The following is a 21,563-nucleotide window of genomic DNA, read 5'->3' on the forward strand; positions in this document are numbered from 1 at the left end:
TTACGTTGAGAGTAGCCGGTATGATCGCTCCTACATTATTCAAAAGAAATGACTATGTAAGTATAGAAGGGGTAGAGCTGCTGCGTACGGGACCGATTGGTAGACTACAATTTTTTTGTTAGTTTCTGCATCAATAATTTCACAACTTCTTGTACGCTTCATCTTTCTATCAGCGTTTTTATTTCGACCTTTTGGGTTCACTGTCCACAGACATTAATAGTCAATAGGAGTGAGAAGTCAACAAATGGATATTTCAGATATATTAAAAATGAAATTATTTGTTTGTGAAAACGTAACAGAGTAAAAAGTCAAATTGTCAGCGCTTACCAGCAGTAAACATATGTTTATTTCAGTTGTTTTATTATAATTGTAAACATATGACATTTAGTTACCTAAGTATTATACCAAACTCTGCTAAAATATATAGATATATGTACTTTTCCTCACTTTGTAACAATACACACTATCATCAAAACCCCATCAAAATATTCTGCGAAGAACGATGGGCTTGACTCTTCAAAGAAAATATCTGATGAGATTTCATGTATACAAATATTATAGTATGTTGGCATATACTTTATTCCATATTATCTAGTCTTTGGTATAATAAAATAAATGTACAAAATCTACAATTTCTCTAAACTGTTTCCATTACCTTGCAGTTTACTGTTACATTTATTACAGTTATCTCATGAAGAGTTGCAAACAGATGGGCATATCAAGAACATATGAAGTATACTGCTTATGATGGAAATTATGATGAATATTATAAAACTTTCAGGAGAGGCTGATGTGATGTTACTTTTTCGTGCAAGCAGCCATGTTTAACGTATAATACTGCACCGAAAACTGCCAGTAAATGGTAAATAATTCCCCGCTTTTCTATTGACTGTGTCTCGTCTCCACTTCCGTGCGTCTTAGCTCACAAAGACAGCGTTACTCATTCAGTGCCGATTTTATACCTCGGATTTTGTTAATGGTAACTTATTTAAGATATCACTTCTAATTTCTCTCTCTCTCTTTTCTGGGCGTAATTTCGTCTGTCAAAAAGGACATAAAACGATACTGCATTGCTTTTGTGGCTTTGTAAATGTGAGAGAGGAAATGTACTTTTCGGTTCAATATGTGTGATTTTCATTGGTCACGCTAAAAATCTGTCTAACAATTGAATGGGTAAAGTGGCTACTAGCATAAAATATTTTAGTAACTCATATCAGTAATCATAACATCTGGATTTCTTTTACCATGGTTGTAAACTAGATGTAAGATAAATTCAGACATTCTCCATCATGACTTGTACTCGTTTACCAGCTTGTTCCTGATCTCGGCGCGAGGAATATGTATACTTATTTTTCAGTCAAACAGTATCCTGGGAATGTAACATGGGTTTAACACACATGGGGATACACCGAAGGGTTCTGCGACATCAGCAATTAGACTGTGATGGGGAGGGAACATCGAGCACATACACACACACATAGGGTGCTACACGTGGGAACAGCAGGCAGGCGTCCAGCCGGCAGGTGTCTCTGTGATCAGGCGCTGGCCCAGCCACGTCACATGCCCCTGACGGCGCCGTCTGCAGCGCTGACGTCACCCGCGAGGATCTTCCGCACCCGATCCTGATCGGCTTCTCGCGCGGAGTGCAGCTTAGCTTCCAGAGCCGCCAGGGTTTTTGTCTCCTCCTGAAACGGAGAAGCACAGTTTGTCGTCTCGCTGAACGAGCGAAATAAGGGAAGTAGTTTTCTCGCTATTGCTTGTAGCTACTGTTATGTCAGCCACAGACGGCCCCTGCCAGGCAGACTACACTCAAGACACCTCTGTGTACCATATAACATACACAAGCACTTGCAGGCGCAACCAAGAGGAAAACAATTCTTCAAAACAAACAGAACTTGCTAGAGACTAATGCGAAACTTTTTCTGCCGAGGGCGCCTCACAGATACGGGGAAAATTGAAGTACTCCGCCGACCTCCACCGGCTTTATAAGACCAGCGCAGCAGCAGTACAGCCAGTTCCTCGCTGAGCTAGGACCAGCTCCGACAGACCTCACTGACGCTCTTGATGAATGGTCGTCTACATGTTATTTGTTTTCTTTGTGTGTATATAGTGATTGTTCGAGAAGTGTAGTTCAGTTTCAATAAACGACATTATATTGAGTGTTCTACAATAATGAGTATTCTTCAGCTACTCAGCTTTTTAATTTCACAGAGTAGAGCCCCCCCGCTTTCCCTCCAACTCCTCGCCAAACATAAACTCACAGTTCAATTTTTCTTGGGACAACAACAACTTTTTATAAGGTGAATGTCATAAATGGAAATTTTCTCCCACACAGTCCCAATTAGGATTCCTTCTCTCTAATTCCCAGTCTTTTGGAAAATTTGACTGAAGAGAACAAAATTGTACAACACACAAACGTGCTCTCACAGATTGGAAATGAAGTACGCAATATGAAAAAATTTTTGCATCACCTTGGTTCCGAGAGTTTCGGAACCTGTACAGAAAATTGGAATAGAGACCAACATAAACATCATCTCTGCGCTTTTTATTGCTCATGAAAACCACTCATTGCATGTTGTACCACCATACAGCGAGACCTTCGCAGGTGGTGGTCCATACACACCGTTACCTCTAATATCCAGTAGCACGTCCTGTTGCATTGATGCATGCCCGTATTCGTCGTGGCGTATTATCCACAAGCTCATGATGGCACTGTTGGCCCAGATTGTCCCACTCCTCAACGACGATTCGGCGTAGATACCTCACAGTGGTTGGTGAATCACGTCATCCATAAACTGCGCCTTTCAATCTACCCCAGGCATGTCCGATAGGGTTGGCGTCTGGAGAACATGCTGGCCACTCCATTCGAGCGATGTCGTTATCCTGAAGGAAGTCATTCACAAGATGTGCTCGATGGGGGCGCGAGTTGTCATCCATGAAGACGAATGCCTCGCCAATATGATGATGATATGGTTGCATTATCGGCTGGAGGATGGCATTCACGTATCGTACTGCCGTTACGATGCCTTCTATCACCACCAGTGGCTTACGTCGGCCCCCCAGAACGCCACCCCAAAACAGCAGGGAACCTCCACCTTGATACACTCGCTCGACAGTGTGTGCTGATGGGATTGCCCCCAAACATGTCTCTGACGATTGTCTGGTTGAAGGCATATGCGACATTCGTCGGTGACGAGACCATGATGCCAATCCTGAGCGGTTCATTCGGCATGTTGTTGGGCCCATCTGTACCGCACTACATGGTGTCGTGGCTGCAAAGATGGATCTCGCCATGGACGTCGGGAGAGAAGTTGCGCCGAATGCAGGTTATTGCACACAGTTTGAGTCGTAACTCGTCCTGTGGCTGCACGAAAAGCATTATCCAACATGGTGGCGTTGCTGTCAGGGTTCCTCCGAACAATAATCCATAGATAGCGGTCATCCACTGCAATAGTAGCCCTTGGGCGAGTACAGCCAGGCATGGCATCGAGAGTTACTTTGTCTCTGTATCTCGTCCTTGTCCGAACAACATCGCTTTGGTTCACTCCGAGACGCCTGGACACTTCCCTTGTTGAGAGCCCTTCCTGGCACAAAGTAATAGTGCGGACGCTATCGAACAGCTGTATTCACCGTCTAAGCATGGTTGAACTACAGACAAAACGAGGCGTGTACCTCCTTCCTGGTGGAATGACTAGAACTGATCGGCTGTCGGACCCACATCTTTGGGCTGGTTTAGTGATAACTCTGAACAGTCAAAGGGACTGTGTCTTTGATACAATATGCACAGAGAAGTTGCGTGTAGTGCAGACTATTGACCACAGTTTGAGTCGCACCACAATGTCCTGTGGCTGCACGAAAAGCATTATGCAACATGGTGGCGTTGCTGTCAGGGTTCCTCCGAACCGTAATCCAAAGGTAGTGGTCATCCACTGCAGTAGTAGCCCTTAGGCGATTAGAGCTAGGTTCAGGGAACCGGGGTGATGCAAAACGTTTTTTGATGTGTGTACATAATCTATGTACGGCTATTGGTTGTAGATTCATGGTTGACGACATACGGAAATTTGGGTCTGATCGTGAGTCGTGCATGGGTGGCCAAATGGCGTCGTTACGGTAGCTCAGCGTGTTCCTTCAAAGGGTTAGCTGCCTCTCTAACAAAAAAAACTGAGTGAAAGGATCAACGACGAACTCGAACGCGTGTTATGGGACATCCGCCCCGAACGCTACAACGAACAATAACTAACAAAATGAGATTAAAAAACAATGGTAGAGCGACCGCTCGCGATAAGCGGAAAATCCGGGTTCGAGTCCCGGTCTGGCACAATTTTCATTGTTGTCATTCCATAATACACCCACCTGTTGTCCACATTCGCAAAAGCGAATACATTTAATGCAAAACAAGTGACAGATACGAGAAGGACTCATGCTGCAAGTGTTGAGCACAAACTGTTGGTATTCTGATCGCTATGGGTCTGTTGAACGACTGTCATTTTTTGTTTGTAGTTCACTGTCGCTGTTCGAGTTTACATATTGTCGTTTGGAGATAGTGAGTGGATCTGTGCACGCTACAAAATGGAGTGCAAAGTGGAGAAATTGAAACATTTCCGACATATTCTTCTGTGTGAGTTTAACAGAGGGGTGACGGCAGCGGAGGCAGCCAGAAACATTTATGCCGTGAATGGGCGCAATGCCATCGGACAAAGCACAGCAAGAAAACGGTTTTCTCATTTTAAGCAGTGTCATTTTGACATTAGCCACTCTCCACGTTCAGGAGGAGCTTTGGGACTGGATGAAGACCTTTGAAACGCCTCAATTCACAGTGATCCATGTCAGTGTACTCGATAACTGGCAAATGTGATGAACCGTGATCATTCATCATCGTGTGACATTTCCATGATATGGGGAAGGCTCAAAAGTCGGGTTGTACGGTCACCGCATGCCCTAAGCCAAAATCACAAAAAATATGTGCATCTCTGCTTGCTCGTTATCAATTGGTTCGTGAACAACTCCGATCATTCTTGTCCTGTATCATTTCTGGTGACGGGATATGGCGTCTTTATGCTAACATAAGGAAAAGAAAGGATTGTTGAGGCCAAAATAGTAGCAACTCCCCGTACAGAGTCCTTCGCTCTTCCACAAAAGATAATGTTGTGCATATTGTGGGACAGCGATGGTGTGGTGTACTACGAATTACTGACCCGAGGCGTAACGATCACTGCTGACATTTATTCACAACTGAGGCGTCTTGCCGACGCAATCCACGTTCAGCGACCAGGAAGATATCGTGCAGTGATCCTACTCCAGGATAACGCCCGTCCGCATTCTGCTACACTGACAAAAACACTGTACAGGAGATGTCTTGGGAATTCATTCAGCACCCACCTTATTCACCTCACCTTGGCCCTCAGATTTTCATTTTTTCCTCGCTTTATCGAACACCCTTCAACGAACTTCCTTTCCGGATGTAAATGCGCTCCGAAAATGGCTTGACGATTTCTTCGCCTCAAAATCACATGATTTCTACAGTCTCTGAATCGAAATGTTACCCAAGCATTGGCAGACTGTCGTAAATAGTGAAGGAGAACATATTATTGCCGGCCGGGGTGGCCGAGCTGTTCTAGGCGCTATAGTCTGGAACCGCGCGACCGCTACGGTCGCAGGTTCGAATCCTGCCTCGGACATGGGGGTGCGTGATGCCCTTAGGTTAGTTGGGTTTAAGTAGTTCTAAGTTCTAGGGGACTGATGACCTCAGAAGTTAAGTCCCATAGTGCTCAGAGCCATTTGAACCATTTTTGAACGTATTATTGATGATTAAAAACTGTGTATGTGTATCTGTTCCGCTTATTAATCTTATGAAAAAACACCTCAAACTTATGTAATATTCTAGCAGATAGTTTATCCAATCGACGAATCGAGAATCTCGATTTTTGCCATTTCTGGCAGGATGTTAGTCCCGGCAGCTCCATGACTTTCGGGAATGTTTTAAATTTAAGTCTGAATTTTTTGTTTAATTTCACGTTCACTATCGTAATTTTTCATTTCTTTTGTTAATTTTGGAGTTATATTGACATGTTATGCTAACTGGCAATTGAAGATGCGATGATTTTGTATGCCTTCGTCCCTGTTGTGATTACTGGTAAGATTTGACGGAAGTCTCCAAAGAAGAAAATGGTACAGTAGGACGTGTGGCTATTCTCACGCAAATGTCAAATTATTTTGCGGAATGCTACAACGGATATTTGATGGGCTATCCGAACGTAATCCCAAACAGTGGTCCGCTCCCTTAAGTGAGCGGTCAGCGTGTCTGACTGCCATGATGCGGTCCCGTGTTTGATTCCCGGCCAGGTCGGAGATTTCCTCCACTAGAGGACTGGCTATTGTGTTGTCATCATCGACATTTCATCATGATCGACACACTAGTCACACAGCGTGATGTGAACGGAAAAGACTTGCAACTCGGCGGCCGAATTTCCCCAGGTGGAGCCTCTCAGGCATTAGTGCCCAAACAATGGAAATGCAATGCTGCACCGCTTATCAGAGTTACTTTGAAGCATTACCGATCGTGCACGCGTCGTACGCATAGACTGTCAGGGAATTTTTGTATGCAGAATGACCAGTTCGTAATAATAATAATAATAATAATAGACAATTTAAGAAAATTCTTTATAGAACGAGCAGAAACTAGCAAAATACACAAAGCAATCACTCATATAAATACATCGGCTACACCACTGCAATTTCATAAGCACTTCTACAACCCTTTAGATCACATAACATCAACAGATACGAAGAAAGTAAATTGGAAAAAGGAAACACTACATGGCAAGCACCCGTATCATCTAACACAGCCACACATCGATCAAGACGCATCCAACACATGGCTAAGAAAAGGCAATATATACAGTGAGACGGAAGGATTCATGATTGCAATACAGGATCAAACAATAAACACCAGATATTAGAGCAAGCATATTATTAAAGATCCCAATACCACAACAGATAAATGCAGACTTTGCAAACAACAAATAGAAACAGTAGATCACATCACAAGCGGATGCACAATACTAGCAAATACAGAATACCCCAGAAGACATGACAATGTAGCAAAAATAATACATCAACAACTTGCCATACAACATAAACTAATAAAACAACACGTTCCCACATACAAGTATGCACCACAAAATGTACTGGAGAATGATGAATACAAATTATACAGGAACAGAACCATTATAAGAGATAAAACAACACCACATAACAAACCTGACATCATACTCACCAATAAAAAGAAGAAATTAACACAACTAATCGAAATATCCATACCCAATACAACAAATATACAGAAGAAAACAGGAGAAAAAATTGAAAAATACATCCAACTGGCTGAGGAAGTCAAGGACATGTGCCATCAGGATAAAGTTGACATTATACCAATTATACTATCAACTACAGGAGTCATACCACACAATATCCACCAGTACATCAACGCAATACAACTATATCCAAACTTATACATACAACTACAGAAATCTGTAATTATTGATACATGTTCAATTACCCGAAGGTTCCTAAATGCAATGTAACGTATATCGTACAGTTAAAAGGAAGTCACGCTTGATCAAGGTCCGCGTCACTTTCCATTTGTAACCAGACCTAAAAAGGTCTGAGAAAGGAAAGAAGATAATAATTATGGCATTGTTGGCCGAGAGGCCCCATTCGGGAGTTCGGTCGCTGTGTTACAAGTCCTTTTTAGATGATACCACTTCGGAGACTTGCGGGTCAATGATGATGAAGGACACACAAGATCTAGTCCTCTCCCAGGAATCGAACCCGGGCCACCTGCGTCGTAAGCGGTAACGCTACGTATAAGCCCTACGATACTAACGTCGGCGTGGCTCTGTAGTCGGATGGCCTTACTCCTATATAAGTAGAGAGTAAAATAATTGTTTTCGCGGTGTAGCTGCAAAAAACAGATGACCGTATCAAAGTCGATAGCGTACTTCCTGAAAATTTTGACGGATTACGAATGCAGTGTAGGTTTGTAATAGTAATTTTTTTAATGTGATATAATTGTAAATTAACAGTTTTCTCACACTTTCCTTTACTGTGAAACCTTGATTCTTGCGAAATTGGATGATTCTTGGTCTGTGGAAAGCACCGTAAAAGCTTGCTTAAATGAGTCTTGGAGTGTAAGACAGTGGCTGTATCTTTTGACTGAATTGACTTAGAAACTAAATGTTTTACACCGCCAAGATACCGTAGGCCTTTGTATGTGACATAAATTTAAACATCATACCTCTACATGTCCCCGAGAAAAAGGGTTATTAACGGTCGGACTGACAGACAGACGGACAACAAAGTGATCATAGAACGATCCCGTTTTTACCGACTAAGGTACGGAAAGTTGAAAAAACGATGAACCCCTGCAATGACACACGCGCATGATCAATGAAAATATACTTGATTTTAATTTAATTACTTTGTCCGGTACTATAGAGACAGTGGAGTTCACAGGTTCCTACCTAATCTTTTGGGAGGATTTCCTAGGTTGTCAGGCAGATGCCAAAACTGATGAGCCCTTCTCATTTATTCTCTGTTGGGAATTAATCTGGCTTCGTGGGCTTTCGAACCATGTGTTGCCGACTCCCTTGAGGTTCCTCAGGCACTTCCGACTAAGAGATTTTGCACCGTTTTATTTCCCACTGCAGCCTCCTGCACGCCAGTCGTTTATAAACAGCGAATGTAAAGTCGCCGTACATCAGGCAGTGCCTTCGTCAAAAGTCTTCGTTTCCGTGTGGTTTCGTAAGCGTAAGCTACTTGAGTTCTGTACGCTGTGAGTAAAGAAAATGATTATAACGAAAGGGAAGCCGTGTCTTCTCAAGGATGGTCATCGCTACAGAGCTCACAGAAAATGTTATGAGTATACGCACAGGTTGTGGGTGAATTCCGAACGGGGGAAGTGCCCAGCCTGTCTGTTTAAACATTTCAAATGGCAGAATCATGGCTGAACCGTGACAGTATTACCCACCTGACGAAGCAGATGTTCAGCTTAGGAAACGAATACGAAACTGTGGAAAGAGAATCCTCGAAGAAAAGGCAGTGTTTGTTTTCCAAATTATTGAGAGAAACTTCTATATTTGGAAGATTAAATATAATCTTCGGTCGCAAATACGGCACATTATGACAACTCCAAGATTGCATTCAGTAAAGCAGGAGGGAAGCTATCGGGACATGCCAAACCCCTGGCACTAGTTCGGAGATTTAGCTGATCGAAGCCATTTTGGAATTAATTAAAGTGAATAGTTTTTTGAAAACTTGCAGTGAGTCTGTTCCTGACAATACGATCTTTGTGTTCCGTTATGAAAAAGCGGAGGAAAATCCTGTGCAACAACTGAACTGTTCTCATGGGCGTGGCATTTTACAGTGGTCCGAAACAGTTCAAATAAATGTACAACCTACTTCTTGACATTATCGTAGTAGCCCATACATTATTCACTGCAAGTCTTGAAATTATTTTTACCTGTATTTTCCAGACATTGCTGCTTGGTTCCTTACGTTTCTCTTTGCACAGTGTGGTTTGTGCTACGTGTTTTATTTCATGTAAGGTAGGTATACATGGTTTTGAGCAGGATGTTTTCTCATTTTTATGTGTGCAATATTGCTGCAATGAATTTTGAGTGTGGGCATAGACCTATATCTTTATTGGTTTCTATTATCACTTTCTACCTATATTGGTGCAATAAAATGCAGTCTTATAGTCAAGAATGATCTGGTCATAAATTTTCATCTGGCCTTACTGATCTGTCACGGGTAATTGAAATATTTTTGAAAGTTGTATTTTTATGGATTATTCACCTCCTGTACAATATGTCAATAGTATGGTCTCCGTATATCTGCATGTAATCTTAAGTCATTGATGACCTACGTTACAATATTTTCGTTGAGTCTGATACGCCAGTAATAAACAAATAGTTACTCTGTCAACATTTCATGATAATTTTACTTTCATACATGATTTTAATGTATGTAAAAGATATATGTGCCCTTAAATGACCTATTGTCACCTATACCGAGTTCACAACACTTCACTTAGTCTGGCACGCCAGCAGTAAATGTAGTGTAATTGATTTAGTTACAATGTTTGGAGGTAAGTGAATTTTAACAACATCGTAACAGCTGTTTTAGTTGTCAGGCTGCTGCACTTAGTGTATGTTATGAGTGGGTACGACGTCTGGTTTTAAGCATGTGACATTAAAGAATTTGATGAGCACGGTATGTAATACATGACGTAGCAAACGTAAGTAATGTTACTGCACTGCAAATCTGGTTACGTTAATGTGAGTTATGGAATGCTTTATCTGTCCCTGACGATCTATGCAGACGTGTCACGCTCTTCCACGTAGATTTGTTTCAGGTGTTTGACAACGACGTGCGGCCAAAATTACGTAGCTAAGAGCACGATTTTAATAAAGTACAATACAGCCTACAACGGACAATGTATCCCTGTCGTTTATTAAACACTTAGAAGCTGTCGATCCCCACGGAAGAATAATTGTTTAAGACTCCCACCCACTATCAAAATGTGCGTTTCGTGATAAGACTTCGTTTACACCGAGGCACCAGCAGCATTCCGTACTGTGCCTTAGTCGACTGATTCGATGTTCTCCTCCAGTCACAGGACTCAGGATCGTCATGCCGCAGGTGCGTGTTTACTGACCATGACAATGGTAGGGCCATTGCGTTCTGTCTTAAACCTAGCCAGGCACTCTACATATTTCAGATTACGTTATTTACTACAAATTATATGTACTATAGAATCCAACATTTGGAAATTCTTACGACATAAATAATAAAGTAAAAAATCATAGTTGATATCTGCTCATTACTACTATAAAAATTAAAAAAAAATTACAAGCAGGTGGGTTTGAGCTACGAAGACTAGTGGCAATGGACATGAGACAAGGAGTCGAAGAAGGAGAAACGTGATAAAAAATAATGTAGAAGGGAGAAAGAAAATATCGTGACTGAATGTGACATGAAAACAGAAGGAAATGTAACTTGGAGAAGGTTTTATTGTTTGGCAGGGGGCAAACTAGTCAGTTTTACTTAAAAGCCACAGGGCACATAACACTGCTCAGAATTTGTGAATGTTTTTGTTTCATGGACGTACGTAGCTAGGATCTAGATACATGAGACCCAGTAGTTCGATTAGAATGAGATGACATATACTTAGTCTCTGAATCAAGGCGCTGGGGTACATGCACACTGAGCAGCAGCTTAATTAAACATGGGGTACTGTCGGTATTCTCGTAAGCTGTTTGTCTGTAGCCATCCTAAATGGGCATAAGAAAAACTGATTTTGTCCGCGGCTCGTGGTCGTGCGGTAGCGTTCTCGCTTCCCGCGCCCGGGTTCCCGGGTTCGATTCCCGGCGGGGTCAGGGATTTTCTCTGCCTCGTGATGACTGGGTGTTGTGTGATGTCCTTAGGTTAGTTAGGTTTAAGTAGTTCTAAGTTCTAGGGGACTGATGACCATGGATGTTAAGTCCCATAGTGCTCAGAGCCATTTGAACCATTTGAAAAACTGGTTTTGTCGAACAGGTGCACATTGCAGATGTAACACACAAGCATTCGTGGTAAGAGTTTTCACTGCTCATGTTGGATTACGTTGCAGTAGTGTACGAGGTGTGATCAAAAACTAACCGCAATTTTTGTTTTTCTTAAAGCACCTTTATTTATTCATAGAGGACAGCTTTGTCCTCGTCACAGTAATTACCGTCAAATTTAATTCTTTTGTGCCAGCGCTTTTTCCACTCTTGGAAGCACTTCAGGAACTCACTTTTCGTCATGGTGTACCGCTTCTTTGGCTATTCTGTTTTTATCTCATCAATGGTGGCAAAACGACGTTCTCTTCGACCTCGGGAAAAGAAAGAAGTCCCGGGTGGACTTGTTCGGCTAATAAGGTGGATGACGCAAAATAACGGTTTCGTTTTTTTGCCAAAATATCATGAACAAGCATTGAGATATGAGCGGGTGCATTACCGTGATGCAATTTCCACCAGTGGTTTTGCCATTTTTTCAGATGGCTTCACGCAAACGGCCCATAACGTCTAGGTAGTACTCTAGGTAGACTGTACGACCATACGGCAGGAACTCATGATGGACTCTTCCATTGTAATCGAAGAAAACAGTGACAATGGCCGTCACAAGTGATCGTACTTGACGAAATTTCTTTCGTTCTTGGCTCTTTAGGCAGCTTCCATTGGGACCACTGGACTTTGGTTTCGACGTTATGCCCGTGTACCCCTGTCCCGTCACCTGTCATAACGTTATTTAGAAATTCTGGATCGTTGTCGATGTCAGTCAGCAACTCCAAAGCGATGTCTTCGAGACATTCGTTTTGGACGAGATTCAACAATTTCGGAACAATCATTGCTGCTACACGTTTCATACTCAAAACATGCGGAAAAACGTCTTGGCATGAGACATCCACAAGCATATCCATGAGGATAAGCCGGCATCATCAGCAACTTGTCTTATGGTAATTCGGCAAATTTGCATAACCATTTTCTTTACTTCGTCCACATTATCGTTACCTTGTCTTATTGACAGTAGATTCCTCAAAAGCCACACATAACATTTCGAACGCGAAGCTGCACTTTATTCCACTTTTCAAGCCAAAATCAGCGGAAATTCTTTTACCCATGCAGTAAAAAATCGCCAAACACTCGAAAACACATATAACCATTTCGACTGTCAACAGCAAACTAAATATTCAAAACAGCTGGAAATGCAGATATACATCGACAACATGTGTACCAACAACACGAAACAAATTTTGAAGTCGGATGTATGAAATCTGCGGAATTAAAATATTCCCCTTACTTTTTGATCACACCTTGTATGTTCGGTATCTCCTCAGCAGTTGGGAGGTGGAAACCTACCTTCAGCTTGAGCACGTCCCCAAGGTGTTGCCAGAAGCCGCTCTGTATCCCAGCGTTGCCGCTGTCTCCACCTCCGCCACCTCCGCCGCCCCCGCCTGTCGGCCACCTCGACAGCTGGCGCGCCGCCACCGCCGCCTCCACCAGCTCCTCCTCCAGCGGGTCGCGCATGTGCAGAACCCTCCGGAGTGCCTCCATGTCAACTGGGGAAAACCAGCAGGTAGCTGCAGATGTGCTGCTCACCACTAAGGGCAGCGCTACAATAATGGACGTTAGTAGGAAAATTAACATTGTCCGTTGGAATAATTGTGCATGTGTGTATGCAATAGTATGAGTTCCAGTATACGACAAATGCAGTCAAATGGTATCTCATTTGATGTCAGTAGTGCAGTGTATAATAAGACATCACATGCAGGTAATAGAGAGTGCCATTCGTTACAAAGGCAATCGGCTCTGTGCGGTGTAGTGTGTGCTTACGTGCCTTTCCTGCAGAAAGAAAACAGACACTATTAATGGCCGTGCGTGTTGTGTACGTAAGCCATGATTGTGACAATGTGACGTGGAAAACGGTTATCGCGTGATGGAAAAACAAAAATTGGTGCATACAGGGAAATGGGAGTCTCTGACCGTCAAATCTCCAAGAAGTTGAGCCGTTCGAGTACAGTGATTTATAATTTCGTTAGGTTGGGCGGACGATAAGAACAGAACGGAAAATATTTGTTAATGAGAAAATTATCTGATGTGCTGTCCATAAAGATCTAGTGTAATCGCATAGTCATTTACAACATTTGTATCCTTTGCTAATAATTATACGCTATTATTGTCCATGAAATTTATGTGCTGCAGATGAATCCTGGGAGACAAGTATCGCACTGCCCAGGAAGCGCTGTGTTAGTAGTTGGCGGACGTTGATCGAAATGAGAAGGAACAATATACTGTAGCTTATATACACTCCTGGAAATTGAAATAAGAACACCGTGAATTCATTGTCCCAGGAAGGGGAAACTTTATTGACACATTCCTGGGGTCAGATACATCACATGATCACACTGACAGAACCACAGGCACATAGACACAGGCAACAGAGCATGCACAATGTCGGCACTAGTACAGTGTATATCCACCTTTCGCAGCAATGCAGGCTGCTATTCTCCCATGGAGACGATCGTAGAGATGCTGGATGTAGTCCTGTGGAACGGCTTGCCATGCCATTTCCACCTGGCGCCTCAGTTGGACCAGCGTTCGTGCTGGACGTGCAGACCGCGTGAGGTTAGAGGGACCCCCCCTTGGGCGAAACGATAAAATACCTGACGGCTTACCAGAGAGGACATTATCATCGTTGATAAAGAACGTCCGTCCTCAGAGACCAAAAACAGGAAAAGTCAACGTAATATTGGTAAACTGCAGGAGTATCCAGGGCAAGGTTCCTGAATTAGTATCTCTTATTGAAGGAAATAGTGCGCATATAGTATTAGGAACGGAAAGTTGGTTAAAACCGGAAGTGAACAGTAACGAAATCCTAGACACAGAATGGAATATATACCGCAAGGATAGGATAAACGCCAATGGTGGAGGAGTATTTATAGCAGTAAAGAATTCCAGAATATCCAGTCAAGTTATTAGCGAATGCGAATGTGAAATAATCTGGGTTAAGTTAAGTATCAAAGGTGGGTCAGATATGATAGTCGGATGCTTCTATAGACCACCTGCATCAGCAACCGTAGTAGTTGAGCGCCTCAGAGAGAACCTGCAGAACGTCGTGAAGAAGTTTCGTGATCATACTATTGTAATAGGGGGAGACTTCAATCTACCAGGTATAGAATGGGATAGTCACACAATCAGAACTGGAGCCAGGGACAGAGACTCTTGTGACATTATCCTGACTGCCTTGTCCGAGAATTACTTCGAGCAGATAGTTAGAGAACCAACTCGTGAAGCTAACGTTTTAGACCTCATAGCAACAAATAGACCGGAACTTTTCGACTCCGTGAATGTAGAAGAGGGTATCAGTGATCATAAGTCAGTGGTTGCATCAATGACTACAAGTGTAATAAGAAATGCCAAGAAAGGAAGGAAAATATATTTGCTTAACAAGAGTGATAGGGCACAAATCGCAGAATATCTGAGTGACCACGATCAAACGTTCATTTCTGAGGAAGAGGATGTGGAACAAAAATGGAAAAAATTCAGAAACATCGTCCAGTACGCCTTAGATAAGTTCGTACCGACTAAGGTCCAAAGCGAGGGGAAAGATCCACCGTGGTATAACAATCATGTACGAAAGGTACTACGGAAACAAAGAAAGCTTCATCATAGGTTTAAGAGTAGTCGAATCATAGCTGATAAGGAAAAGCTGAACGAAGCGAAAAAGAGCGTAAAGAGAGCAATGAGAGAAGCATTCAACGAATTCGAACATAAAACATTGGCAAACAATCTAAACAAGAACCCTAAAAAGTTTTGGTCATATGTAAAATCGGTAAGCGGATCTAAATCCCCTATTCAGTCACTCGTTGACCACGATGGCACCGAAACAGAGGACGACCGAAGAAAGGCAGAAATACTGAATTCAGTGTTCCGAAACTGTTTCACTGCGGAAAATCGTAACACGGTCCCTGACTTCAGCCGTCGCACGGACGCCAAAATGGAAAATATTGAAATAAACGATATCGGAATTGAAAAACAACTGCTATCACTTAGTAGCGGAAAAGCATCCGGACCAGACGAGATACCCTTAAGATTCTACAGTGATTATGCTAAAGAACTTGCCCCCTTTCTATCAGCAATTTATCGTAGATCGCTGGAAGAACGTAAAGTACCTAGCGACTGGAAGAAAGCGCAGGTCGTTCCCATTTTCAAGAGGGGTCATAAATCAGATGCGAATAATTATAGGCCTATTTCGCTTACGTCAATCTGTTGTAGAATAATGGAACATGTTTTGTGTTCTCGTATTATGACGTTCTTAGATAATACAAATCTCCTTCATCATAACCAACATGGATTCCGCAAACAGAGATCATGTGAAACTCAGCTCGCCCTATTTGCCCAAGAAATTCACAGTGCCGTAGACACTGGCGAGCAGATTGATGCCGTATTCCTGGACTTCAGGAAGGCATTTGATACGGTTCCGCACTTACGTTTAGTGAAAAAAATACGAGCTTACGGAATATCGGACCAGGTTTGTGATTGGATTCAGGATTTCCTAGAAGAAAGAACACAACATGTCATTCTTAACGGTTCAAAATCTGCAGATGTAGAGGTAATTTCGGGAGTACCGCAGGGAAGCGTGATAGGACCTTTATTGTTTATAATTTACATAAATGACTTAGTTGACAACATCGGTAGCTCCGTGAGGCTATTTGCAGATGACACGGTTGTCTACAAGAAAGTAGCAACATCAGAAGACTCGTACGTACTCCAGGAGGACCTGCAGAGGATTAATGCATGGTGCGACAGCTGGCAGCTTTCCCTAAACGTAGATAAATGTAATATAATGCGCATACATAGGGGCAGAAATCCATTCCAGTACGATTATGCCATAGGTGGTAAATCATTGGAAGCGGTAACGACCGTAAAATACTTAGGAGTTACTATACGGAGCGATCTGAAGTGGAATGATCACATAAAACAAATAGTGGGAAAAGCAGGCGCCAGGTTGAGATTCATAGGAAGAATTCTAAGAAAATGTGACTCATCGACGAAAGAAGTAGCTTACAAAACACTTGTTCGTCCGATTCTTGAGTATTGCTCATCAGTATGGGACCCTTACCAGGTTGGATTAATAGAAGAGATAGACATGATCCAGCGAAAAGCAGCGCGATTCGTCATGGGGACATTTAGTCAGCGCGAGAGCGTTACGGAGATGCTGAACAAGCTCCAGTGGCGGACACTTCAAGAAAGGCGTTACGCAATACGGAGAGGTTTATTATCGAAATTACGAGAGAGCACATTCCGGGAAGAGATGGGCAACATATTACTACCGCCCACATATATCTCGCGTAATGATCACAACGAAAAGATCCGAGAAATTAGAGCAAATACGGAGACTTACAAGCAGTCGTTCTTCCCACGCACAATTCGTGAATGGAACAGGGAAGGGGGGATCAGATAGTGGTACAATAAGTACCCTCCGCCACACACCGTAAGGTGGCTCGCGGAGTATAGATGTAGATGTAGATGTAGACGACGCTTCATCCAGTCCCAAACATGCTCAATGGGGGACAAATCCGGAGATCTTGTTGGCCAGGGTAGTTGACTTACACCTTCTAGAGCACGTTGGGTGGCACGGGATACATGCGGACGTGCATTGTCCTGTTGGAACAGCAAGTTCCCTTGCCGGTCTAGGAATGGTAGAACGATGGGTTCGATGACGGTTTGGATGTACCGTGCACTATTCAGTGTCCCCTCGACGATCACCAGTGGTGTACGGCCAGTGTAGGAGATCGCTCCCACACCATGATGCCGGGTGTTGACCCTGTGTGCCTCGGTCGTATGCAGTCCTGATTGTGGCGCTCACCTGCACGGCGCCAAACACGCATACGACCATCATTGGCACCAAGGCAGAAGCGACTCTCATCGCTGAAGACGACACGTCTCCATTCGTCCCTCCATTCACGCCTGTCGCGACACCACTGGAGGCGGGCTGCACGATGTTGGGGCGTGAGCGGAAGACGGCCTAACGGTGTGCGGGACCGTAGCCCAGCTTCATGGAGACGGTTGCGAATGGTCCTCGCCGATACCCCAGGAGCAACAGTGTCCCTAATTTGCTGGGAAGTGGCGGTGCGGTCCCCTACGGCACTGCGTAGGATCCTGCGGTCTTGGCGTGCATCCGTGCGTCGCTGCGGTCCGGTCCCAGGTCGACGGGCACGTGCACCTTCCGCCGACCACTGGCGACAACATCGATGTACTGTGGAGACCTCACGCCCCACGTGTTGAGCAATTCGGCGGTACGTCCACCCGGCCTCCCGCATGCCCACTATACGCCCTCGCTCAAAGTCCGTCAACTGCACATCCGGTTCACGTCCACGCTGTCGCGGCATGCTACCAGTGTTAAAGACTGCGATGGAGCTCCGTATGCCACGGCAAACTGGCTGACACTGACGGCGGCGGTGCACAAATGCTGCGCAGCTAGCGCCATTCGACGGCCAACACCGCGGTTCCTGGTGTGTCCGCTGTGCCGTGCGTGTGATCATTGCTTGTACAGCCCTCTCGCAGTGTCCGGAGCAAGTATGGTGGGTCTGACACACCGGTGTCAATGTGTTCTTTTTTCCATTTCCAGGAGTGTAGTTAGAAAAAGCACACTTGCAGATCTACATAACTTCTATATTTATTTGGACTCTCATGTTTTCAAGGCCGAGATCCTTTCAAACACTGATGTTCGTCAAGACGGACGCGCTATTCTCATTGCAGTCAACAAAAATGTTGTATCTATTGAGGTTGACATCGAGACTGTGAAGTTATCTGGAACTCAAGTTAATCGTCGGATGTTTTTATTGGCCATCCTGTAGTTGTAGAATAATTCAAAGAAAGTCACCCCTCAGTTGCGCGGAAATACCCCTACCATAGTCCGCCTGCTTAGCTGGGTGATAACGTGCTCGCCTCACATTCAAGCGGGCCCGGGTTCGATTGCCGAGCGAGTTGGAACTTTTCTCTGCTCGGGAACTGGGTCTTACGTTGTCTTCATCATCACTTCATCTTCATCACCGGCGCGAGTCGCCCAGTGTGGAGTCGAATGATATAAAACTTGCACTTGGCGGCCGAACTTTTCCGAATAGGGGCCTCCTGGCTAACGATACCATACACTCATTTCCATTTACCCCGATCATGCAATATTTTTCATGGTGACTTTAATGGATGGTACGGAAAGTGTCTTGTGAAGCAGTTCTGAACGCGTTTCCCTAAATCTGTCTAATGCAGGTAGTTCGACAATGCAGACGAAAAAAAAAATAGGCTTAGTAGCTACAAACAGACCTGACCTTAAAGACAGTACAGGAGCAAGAGTTAATGACCTCAATGTCATAATTGTGATGATGATTACTAAAGTTACGGAATTCATCAAGCAGGTAGGAGAGTATTTAGGTTGGAAAGAGCAGATAAGAACTTGTTAATAATGTTACTTAGGCAATGAACAGACATCGTTTAGTTCCAATATGATGGACATAGAGGAATTATGGGCAGAGTTTAAACAGATTGCAAACCTTTAGCTGGAGAAGTATGTGCCGAGCCAACGAGTTAAGGACGGAAAACACCCACCATGGTTTAATAACAAAATTCAGAAAATTCTGAGTAAGCAGAGACTGTTACAATCTGCGGTCAAAAAGGACCCTGCAAATGTCGACAGGTAAAAGTAAGCAGAAATTCGTGCGTCTTTGAAAAGATCGATGGGCACAGCGTAAAGCTTCCATCGTTATACCTTAGCGAAGAATTTTGCCTAGAACTCGAGAAAATGCTGGTCCTCAGTAAAATCACAAATAGGCTCCATGGCTTCTATGCAGTTACTCGTCGAACACTCTGACGTGACAGTAGAAGACAGCAAAACGAAAGCTGAAGTTTTAAATTCCAAGTTTGATCTGTACAGACATAGCACTGTTTGACTTCCGCTCAGATTCCAGGGTGGAGGACATAGGAATAGGCATCCCTGTAGTTGAGAACCAGCTGAAAGAGTTGAAAATAGGTAAGTTGAAAGGTCAAACTAAATCCCAACTCGGCTTTAGGTAGAGTACCTACGGCATTGACTCCTTACTCGACTTGCATTTATCGGAAACTCTCACCCAGTGCAAAGTCCTAAGGCAATGGAAAAAAGCGCAGGTGACTGCTGTCTATAAGAATGATAAAATAACGACCCGAAATATTACAGACACATGTCCTTAAAATTGGTATGCTGCAGACTTCTTGAACATATGAGTTCGAATATAATAAATCTGCTTCAAATGTAAAACCTTCTGTCCACAAATGAGCGCAATTAACAAATAATCATGGTACGAAGCGCTGCTTGACCTTTCCTCGCGTGTTATCCTACAAACCATGAACAAAGCCAACAGGTGGATTCCATATCCCAGACCTTCCTGCAAGTGTTCAACACGGTGCCCATCTGCAGGCTACTAACGAAGTTCCGAGCGTACCGAACAGGAACCCAGATATGTGAGTGGCTCGAAGACTTCTTAAGTAGTAGAAACCGGCGCGTTGTCGATGACTTGTTTTCACCAGAGACAAGAGTATGATCAGAGTGCCCCAGGAAATGGTGTCAGGAACGCTCTTTTTCTCTTAAATGATCTGACGGGTAGGGTGAACAGAAATCTGCTACTGTTACAGCTGACTGTTTTTCAAGAACTAATGTAAACATCAGCAGATGTGATACAAAAATGGTTCAGATGGCTCTGAGCACTATGGGACTCAACTGCTGAGGTCATTAGTCCCCTAGAACTTAGAACTAGTTAAACCTAACTAACCTAAGGACATCACACACATCCATGCCCGAGGCAGGATTCGAACCTGCGACCGTAGCGGTCTCGCGATTCCAGACTGCAGCGCCAGAACCACGCGGCCACTTCGGCCGGCCAGATGTGATACAAACACTAACAGATGTCTATAGATGAAGCTACTAGTTCCAACCCGGTGCTGGCACAATTTGTGTAAATAAATAGGGTTATCGACAATGGCTGGTTGCTGTTTTGTTCTTTGCAAGAATTAGCTTGTATTCTATACACAGCCATGACCTCAAAAATATCACTATTTGGCAAAATAGCAGAAAGAAAATTTTCGTTCCAAGTGCCATTAATACTAAGGCAGTTCGTTTCATTTGTGATAATACATGTAGCCTCTCCGCCCATAAACCATAGACATTGCTGTAGGTACAGCCACAACTGAGGAGTATCTGTTGAGAGGCCAGGCAAGAGCGTGGTTCCTCAAGAGGGGCAGCACCCTTTTCAGTAGCTGCAGGGGAAACGGTCTGGATAATTGACTGACTTGACCTTTTAGAGGAAACAGCCTGCAGTGGTGGTGCTGGGAAAGGCTAAAAGCAAGGGGAAGCTACAGCTGAGCTGCAATTCTCCCCGATGGCATACAGCTCTGCTGTATGGTTAAATCGTGATGGCGTCCTCTGGGTAAAATACTCCGGAGGTAAAATAGTCACCCATTAGAATTTCTGGGGGGGGGGGGGTCGTTATTAGGAAAATCAAAACTGGCGTTCTACGGATCTGAGCGTGGAACGTTAGATCCATCAATCGGGCACGTCAGTTATAAAATTTAAACAGGGAAATGGATTGGTTGAAGTTAGATGGATATTTGTGAAGTTCCGTGGTAGGAGGAATAGGATTTCCGGTCAGGTGAATACAAGGCTATAAATGTGGTGTCACCGCCAGACACCACACTTGCTAGGTGGTAGCCTTTAAATCGGTCGCGGTCCGTTAGTATACGGCAGACCCGCGTGTCGCCACTGTCAGTGATAGCAGACCGAGCGCCACCACACGGCAGGTCTAGAGAGACGTCCTGGCACTCGCCCCAGTTGTACAGCCGACTTTGCAAGGAACGGTTCACTGACAAATACGCTCTCATTTGCCGAGACGATAGTTAGCATAGCCTTCAGCTACATTTGCTACGACCTAGCAAGGCGCCGTATTCAATTGATATTGA

General features: G+C 43.9%; 1 protein-coding gene across 1 annotated transcript in view; it reads right to left on the minus strand.

Annotated features, from left to right (window-relative positions):
* Positions 1 to 348: 348 nt before the first annotated feature.
* Positions 349 to 21,563, minus strand: part of LOC126260320 (uncharacterized) — a 392,453-nt gene continuing 371,238 nt past the window's right edge. Inside the window, exons 8-9 of the mRNA XM_049957644.1 lie at positions 12,939 to 13,138; positions 349 to 1,685 (exon numbers count right to left, since the gene is read on the minus strand). Of these exons, the coding sequence (XP_049813601.1) occupies positions 1,557 to 1,685; positions 12,939 to 13,138 (329 nt within the window). The 3' untranslated portion in view covers positions 349 to 1,556. The remainder of the gene's footprint in view (positions 1,686 to 12,938; positions 13,139 to 21,563) is intronic.

The sequence above is a fragment of the Schistocerca nitens genome, chromosome 5, assembly GCF_023898315.1.
Source record: "Schistocerca nitens isolate TAMUIC-IGC-003100 chromosome 5, iqSchNite1.1, whole genome shotgun sequence".
Classification (NCBI taxonomy): domain Eukaryota; kingdom Metazoa; phylum Arthropoda; class Insecta; order Orthoptera; family Acrididae; genus Schistocerca; species Schistocerca nitens.